Source organism: Typopeltis vanoorti, chromosome 3 (genome assembly GCF_054136105.1).
Source record: "Typopeltis vanoorti isolate ZY-2024b chromosome 3, IOZ_Tvanoo_1.0, whole genome shotgun sequence".
Lineage (NCBI taxonomy): Eukaryota > Metazoa > Arthropoda > Arachnida > Uropygi > Thelyphonidae > Typopeltis > Typopeltis vanoorti.
This window is the reverse complement of record NC_143551.1, coordinates 121,117,861-121,126,791: the sequence shown is the minus strand read 5'-3', so window position 1 is coordinate 121,126,791 and position 8,931 is coordinate 121,117,861. Positions and strand designations below refer to the sequence as shown.

At 34.9% G+C, this 8,931-nt stretch overlaps 1 protein-coding gene across 1 annotated transcript in view; it reads right to left on the bottom strand.

Annotated features, from left to right (window-relative positions):
* Positions 1-2,275: 2,275 nt before the first annotated feature.
* LOC150108523 (F-box only protein 33) overlaps positions 2,276-8,931 on the bottom strand; it is a 39,224-nt gene continuing 32,568 nt past the window's right edge. Inside the window, exon 3 of the mRNA XM_090415946.1 lies at positions 2,276-4,416. Coding sequence (XP_090272072.1) covers positions 4,118-4,416 — 299 coding nt within the window. The 3' untranslated portion in view covers positions 2,276-4,117. The remainder of the gene's footprint in view (positions 4,417-8,931) is intronic.

The window sequence follows — 8,931 nt, the reverse complement described above, 5'->3', positions numbered from 1 at the left end:
TCTGTGCCTCACAACACTATGGATGCCACTTCTCCTCTTAAAGTTATCAAAACATCCCCTGCTCGCCTTGAAGCCTTCTTCATTTTCTGTAGACGTACCTGGCAGTTTACTTACGAGGTCAGCATACAAGGCTTTTGCCTTCTCACAGATCAAGTTCTCGGTCACAGTATCACCTGCTAGTTGTTTCTCGTTTACCAAAAGCAACTTTTCTACATCTTCCAGAATACGTGGTCGTTGCTTTGATACTCTCGTGACTCTTTTTGCTACATCTAACCCCCTTAGTTCTTCTTTAATACTGTGCAAATCATTGACGTAGACATAAAATCTTGTGATGGCTGCCACTTGCATACCTTGTTCATGCTTCCCGATGATTTCCTTCTTAACCTCCACCGTAATCATCTCCTTCTTCTTACCGCCTTCCTTTTCAACATGTTCTTTTCTTCATTGGGGCCATTGTCATAGTACAGTTAATAAAGAACAGTCACTACATTTGGACACAAAATAAAAAAATGATTTTTACACACACACACGTGGTCACAACGCTAGTACAAATGTTGACTATACAAATGAGGTATGCCGACTGAGACCAAGCATGTGAGACGATTGCCCATAATCCCAAGCAGCTTGTGATCACGTGACGCTCGGCAAACAAAGCGTATAGGTAATACTCATATTGCAAGACTTCGCTCGTTTATTAAGTTAAAATTTATTAAAAATTTTTGCTCATCTTGCAAAACACTCGCAGGCCAAGTTACTCGCAATCCAAGGTACCACTGTATCTCACACGAGATTTCAGAATCTAGGGCATAATTCATGTGTAAAAGAAAAGAGAAATAGCATTCTCAGGTGGTCACTCTTCCACATATTGAATGATCAGAACTAATGCTTTAAACCAATCTGGAAGTGTGCATGTGTGCACACACACATTTTATATATATATATATAATCTCTACGACCCTCCTTACAGTTATTAGTTAAGCAGAGCCATCTTATTAAGAGATGACAAACAAATATTTAGTTATCAGAATTAAAAAAATAAAAACATCAAGGAAAGACCGACTTACTGTGAAGGCCTTGTCTACTTCTTCTGCCTTTTGCCAATGAACAGTATTCATCATTTGGGTAGTTATTATAATGAGTGGATCACTGTTTGCTATAGTTGAGATTATTATCATTATTTTATTTATTATTTTTTTTTTTTAATAGCAGAAGACGCTGTATATAATATAACCCCACCCAGCCCTAACAATCTGCATTTCTGTTGTGTCATAGCATTACTAGTAAACCACTATACCAATATCTTTTTTGCTTAGGTCAGTTAAAAAATAAATAAATAAAATAAAAACCTTTCATGCTATTAAAATTATACTTTGATATAAATAGAATGAGAAATAAATACAGAAGAATCTGTGCATGTGATCCATTTAAAGAATACATGAGGAAAAATCAGTAAAGGCAGTCAGAGTGAAAAAATAGCAGAGCATGTAGAATCAATATAATCATACTATAGGTATGATAAACCTAAACAAATCTTCCCAGATGCCAGTGCACATCAGTTTTTTTTTTTTTTTTTTTAATTGCACCATTAACAATCTTTCTGACCAAAGAGTAGTTGTCTTAACTAAATGAGCTATGAAAAATTCAAAAGGGAAAACTAATTTCTCTGAGTTTGATGATAATTTGTGGTTTTAATGGCACAATGGCAGTAAAGGTTATACTGCACGATATCAAAGTTTATAGCAGTACACAAGGTAAGACAATTGCCAACATCCACGCCCGCAACAGGATTCAAACCTGCAACATGTGGTTAGAGAGTGGGTACATTAATCACTCAGCCAACCAGGCCAGCTCTCTGAGTTTGCTATTTACACTAAACATAAAACTTTTCAAAAGGAATTCTTTTACATCATAACACATCTCGATCTCATTTAGCCAAATATACATACAATAGTCAGGACTTCAAGTAATCACCGTTCTAGTCTTCAAAGAGAATAGTGCATTCTTGGCTGCAGAAACAACCATACATTTTTTCTCAAATAGCATTAAAAATGCTTATGGACTGATTTCACAAGTGATTGGAAAAGCAAGGAAACTAAAATGAAAAATAATGCACCTACATTTTACTTTTCTCTTGAATAAAAATAAGTAGCCTTTACTTTTTGTTAAATTTATCCTCAAACTATCTATTCTCTTATTAGATGTTGTACCTGAATACAAATTTAATGACATATGTACAGATTTAAGATGTCTTAATTCTCAATAAACAAAACAGCAATGCCACAACAAATTTATTGCACTGAAAATACCTGAATACTTTCCATTAAATTTGTATATTTAGTTTAAAACTAAGCAATACAATATAGCATAATGACTTCATGAGTTACATTATTTTAATTATATTTTTAATATGAAATATACTTCTAACAGAAACTAAAATACAGAAGAACCTGTGCATGTGAGGGACAAGAACATACACATTGACACTTATGGGTACAGTGCGTGTTGAAGACTCATTTCTCCATTCAGCACTTCTAAAATCTTTACATTTTTTTTTTTTAAAGTGTAAAGGTCCCACTTACACATAGGTTCCACTGCAGTTTGGATTCTGAATATTTCCAACCAACTTTTACAATTACAGTTCTTGTTGAGCTAGCGCTGGCCACCTTAAAATGTTTTAGGTGTTACCTAGTGCACGTCACATAATCTTGTCTACAAATTAATAAATAAATTCATATGAAAACTTGAATTAAAAACTAGATTAACCTATTTCTTGTACAGTATGCAATGCTTCTCAAGCAAGCAACAAACATTCTGAGATTTTAGAACAGTCACACAAAATTTATACAGGGCTAAATTTTTAATAACTACCACATAATGTAAAAAACACGGTTGCTACAGGCATTTTAATTTTTCTTTTTCGTTCAACAAAAAGAGGAAACAAACAAAGTCATTCTAAATGAGTAACTTTCAGATTTTTTTTTTTTATCATTATCATTATTAGTATAGCATTTGAGTACAAAATAAAAATAACTGTATACATGTACACATATACCATTTTTCCCCTCCCTTCCCCACCAACCTCAGAACTATCACAGTCATGATCATCCATATATAAATTAGGTACATCAGCAGCCTTCCAGCATACATGATAGAATGGTATAAAGATATTCCTTCACGGAACTTCAACATCATTTCCAGATGGAATAAAATAACAAGCAACCTGTCCCCCATGCAAGATGTCAAGGGAACTTAAGTGTACATATAAAGGCTGAGCCAAAAGGGGACTCAACTTGTCTCAAAATCTGATAAACATCATATCTAAATACACATGTACAGACAAGTATATATAAGTATATTTATATATATACATATATATATAATTTAAACATCAACACTGGAATGAGATGGCTAGAAGGGGCAACAAAATAGTTGTAAATATTTTGCTTCTCTATACAAATTCTCAATTTATTGCCCCCTGCAGTACCTTCTTTAAGACTGTTTATTGTCCACAATGTTATGGACTCTTTCAGCACCAGATTTAACCTCCATGACAAAAATCAGGAGGAGGCGGAGGTATATAACCATAGTTGGCCTTGGCACAAAAGCCCATTATGTGTGGAGATGGGCTTTCCCTGAGTAATGAGATTGTATAAATAATTATGTTCTGATGGCAAAAAGGAACATCAATACCTCTGGAATGTAATTTAAAACATCTCCACCCCCTCCCCCTAACAGATGGATAAAAAACACAGTGACAAAGTATGAGCATGTTCTGAATATACTGCACCTGTCACTCCGTCAGTACTAGATGGGGAACATTCTACCAGGTGTATAAAGATATACTATTCACCTTTACTGGCAGGTAACAATATCATTTATGATAATAATATAATAATAATAATTATAATAATGATAATATAATACTGTGTTCCCTAACACTTAAAAAAAAAAAATGACTAGGTTTCCGACAATGACTGCAACATCCACCAACGATGGAACAAGTTGCGAGACTACAAATGCACACTGATGATACAAAATATGTAAATATCCACACACAAACACATATTTAGACACTTGATTTAGTGAAAGTTACACAAATATTTCAGATTAATGTACTCTACCATGACTGGTCTTGTAAAAGGACTTTTAGGTAGGTTCCATCTGCATCCATTGTTACATCTATTACAGGCTGGGGTATATCTTCAATTTCAACAGGAACCCAGTGACAACCAAGATTACAGCTGATTTCTTCCAGAAGGTGTGAACGGGTATCGTCAGCTGCAGCATCAAGGTACAGTGGCACTTCTTCATCAAAATGGGACACAGCAATACAACATGATGGAATTTTAAGTTCGGTCAAGTCCTTTCCTCGTAACCTAGCAATGGCAATTAAATTTGCACTAAGAATGTCATAACCTGTTGAAAAAAAAAAAAAAAGTACATATTCCTTACACATTTTAAACATGACTAATTCTTTTTAAATTAATTAATCTCCTCCTCCACTCTTATGTCATTAATATACTAAAATAACTGACATTACACAGTTCACACCATAACAAGCACCGTTAATAGTGGTGCTCACAAATAGCTCACCAATAATGGTGTTTGTTAGTGTGCTCACAAAACAACCGAAAATCACACTATATCTCCATAGCACCCAATCTCTGCTATTTTAAAGGGAATTCACTAGTATTAACAGTTTGTTGAAGTAGTAAATCTTCTACTAGATCAAATCATTCCTTCGATCCCTAGAGGTTCAATACAGGGAAAGAGCTGACTAAGTATAACAGTAAAAATGAGAACATATCACATCCCTTTAATCTGTTCTCTTAGGCCTCACATATTTGTAACACTTAATAATTATTAGACAACACTTATTGTAACTAAAAGAAAGAACTAAAAAGTTAAGTGTTAAGCAACAGAATTTTTTTTTAAATTTTTATAACAAAACAATGCTGGCAGCCTACAAATGGCTCTGATTCTCTTTTAACTTCATTCCATTTAATCTTGGTAATAGGAGTGCTTAAGGGTCAAATCTGTATAACTGAGAGGAGACCTCCACATAGCCTTTAAAGGAATGCAGAGAACCGACCAGGGCTTCTGACCTAATGTCCAATCCTCACCTTCTCGTGGTGCACCCTGTTGGGTATCTACTTGGATACTGAATGGACGAGGATGGGCTGGCAATTTGGGATTTAGCCGACCAAAGTGTATTCTTATTGGTTAAACCAAAATATAGAATGATGGTACAACATGACAAAATTTCATGCCGGCTGGGGCGTCACCCGGTTAAACAAGGCCCCCGTTGTTTTCGCCAGGGAACCAGGGCGAACAGCAAAAAGTCAGCTACTGGAACAAATCTGAAAATAAACCCCAACTCAACACCACCAGAGTTAAAGATCGGTACTATCAACGTAAGAACCCTGAATGGCAAAGAAATGGAGCTAGCTGAGGAATTAGATAAGTACCAGATCGACATAATAGGGGTGACTGAAACAAAAAAAAAGACCAAAACTGGTGAGATCTTTCTGAGCAATAAATACAAAATGTTATATTCAGGCAATGACAATCAAGGAAAAGAAGGAGTAGCCATAGTATTCAACACAAAATACGAAGCTAATCTTCTTGAATGGCAGTCATTCTCAAGTAGAGTAATGTGGGCAAATATGAGAATGGGGAACTGGACAATGAGACTTATTTGTGCCTATGGTCCCACAGAAGGTTCTACTAAGGTAGAAGTGGAGGAATTTTTTGAGGCTTTAGAAAAAGCAACTGACACAATGAAAAGTTGGTCCTTGTTAGGGATCTAAATAGCAGAGTAGGAAATGATTGTGAGACATACAAAAATATTTTGGGAAAATTTGGAGAAAAGAGCAAAGCTAATAATAATGGCAAATATCTGTTGGATTTCTGCTCAGGACATGGACTGGTTATTACTAACACCATGTTCCAACATAAAAATGTGCACAAATTCACATGGAGAGAAGAGGCTAGGAATAAGAAAAGTCTCATTGGCTATGTTATTGTTGATAGTGATGTTTTCTCCCTGGTGCAGGACACCAGAGTGTACAGAGGATTTGAAATTGGAAGTGATCACTATTTAGTCTTGAGCAGGATAAAATTGAATTTCATATTGAAAAGAATAACATGTAAGAAAGTTTTAAAGCGAATAAAAGTTGAGCAGCTCTCAGATGTGAGCTGTAGACTAAAATACACAAAGATTATTGAAGGAAAAATGAAAGAGTTTGAGAACAGGAATCAAACCTTGGAGATTCATTGGCAAACTCTGAAGAAAACATTGATTGATTCTGCCAGAGAGGCATGTGGTGAGGTTGTTTGTAAGGATAAAAAAATCAGAACTCCCTGGTGGACACAGGAGGTTAAAGAGGCAGTGAAGGAAAAGAAGAAAGCATACCAAAAGTTCCTGTCAAATAAGTCAGCTTGTGCTCTTAGAGAATATAGAGACAAATGCAAGACAAATGCAACTAGCTAAACAAAAGTCATGGAAAGACTTTGGCAAGAATATAGAAAATAAATATCAAGAAAGTGGCAAAATATTCTGGGGGTTGTTGAAGAAGCTTAAGAATGGAGGAAAGAGTGCTATAAAATGAATTAGAGATGATAAAGGTGACATGAAAACGGGAGAAAAAGATATCCTTGAAGTTTGGAGTAATTACTTTGAACAACTGCTAAATGAAACAAGCAGTGATGACAGCACAGTGGTAAAAAACACTGACCAGGCATGCAGTCAGGAATACATATCCATACTTGAAGTAGAAAAAGCCATCAAAGGCTTGAAATGTGGAAAGGCAGCAGGAGTAGATGATATTCGACCAGAAATGCTGAAGTATGGTGGTATAAGAGTCTTACAGTGGCTGCACTGCATAGTTCAGAAAGCCTGGACAGAGGGACGAATTCCCAATGATTGGAGTAGAGCTCTCATAGTACCCATATATAAAAAGGGAAATAAAACTGCATGTGAAAATTACAGAGGTATTTCCCTACTGAGTGTTCCTGGCAAGATCTATGCAAGTATACTTGAGAAACGGTTGAGAAGAATTGTGGAAGAAAAGCTTGGTGAAGAACAAGCCGGATTCAGGCCAAATAGAGGCTGTCAGGATCAGATCTTCACTTTACGACAAATAGTCGAGAAAGCATGGGAATATAACAAAGATCTGTATTTAAGTTTTGTTGATCTGGAAAAGGCATATGACAAGGTGCCAAGAGAGAAGCTATTCAATACGCTGCAGTTATATGGTGTCAATGGGACATTATATCAAGCAATACTTAGTCTTTATTTGAGTTGTAAGTCAGCAGTTAGAATTGAAGGAAGTACAGGAAGATGGTTTAATGTTAAATCTGGTGTGAGACAAGGATGTACATTATCCCCTCTGTTATTCATTATCTATATGGATCGCATTATGAAGGAAAGTGGTATTAAACATGATATCGAAATTGGAGATGTTAATGTCAGCTCTTTGCGGATGATGTTATACTTCTAAATAAATCCGCTACAAGTCTGCAAGATTCTCTGACTAAATTGAATAGCTCTTGTAATAGGTATGGTATGAAGGTCAGCAATAAAAAGACAAAGACAATGAAAATAGGCAGAATCATTGAAAATGTCAACTGTGTTGTGAATGGAGAACCTGTAGAACAAGTAAAACATTTCAGCTATTTAGGCACGATTTTTACTGAAGATGGTAAATTAAATATAGAAATAGACAATAGAATCAGCAAAGCTGGTATGGTGGGAAGTCAATTGAATAAATTCATATGGAATAAGAGAGAAATTAGTCGCAACACTAAATTAGCTGTATACAAGACAGTGTTCAAACCAGTTTTAACTTGTGGATCTGAGAGCTGGGTCAGAAGTAAAACACTTGACCAAAGACTAGAGACTTCAGATATGAGAGTCCTGAGAAAAATTATAGGCATGAACAGGTGGCATCAATGGCAGTATCATATTAAAAACGAGGATATTAGGAAAGAACTTGAAATTGTCAGCATCCAGGAATGCGTTAGAGCTAATCTCAGGTGGTATGGTCACTTAAATAGAATGGGAGAGGAAAGATTAGCAAAACAAGTGTTCTCTGCGAGGTTGGTAGGAAAAACGACCCAGAGAAAGACTGATAGGTGGATTCATAGTGTAGAAAGTGCCTTAGACGATAGAAATATAAGATCTGATAATGTTGGAGTCTTGACATGTAACAGACTGATTTGGAGGAAAATTGTAGATAGGAAATTAATAATGATGTAATTTTTTTCATGTAGTACTATCATATCCTGTACACCCCTTGAGGGTACATGGTGGGAATTTGATGATGATGATGATAATCTTGGTAAGGATTAATTTGTTATGAATTTTTGAATCTAAGCTTTTAAATTCTTATCTGATTCTTATTCTTAACATTAGTATGATTAAGAATATCAACTTGCAATAATAAGAATATCAATATAACAATAATTAAGAACTGCAATGAATAAAGAAATAAATACTTCATACATATTCCATAAAATTCAGTAATACTTATTCATTAAATTTAGTAAACAAAAAATGTGTAGGACAGGACATTTCACCTCACCTATACTGCTTATACAGCATGGGCATTTTCTTAAAATGAAGTCTCAACTACCCCAAAAATTAAGCCTACACATATTGCTACAGGAAGAAATAAAGTAATTACAGTTCACGAGGAAAATGAATCTCAAACAGTGTCATCATTATAAACTGAGATCCTTCATACATGCATTAAGATCAGTCAATTAAATCAATTAAAAATTAACACAAAGGTTGTAAGTGGTAAAAAAACACCTTTCTGTGTACAATTTGATGAATTATTTAAAGTGTAATTAAAACAGTATTAAAATAAAGTGTCTGTATAACAACAAGCCAATATTATGAAATAAAAATATAAATGGTTTTGGCAC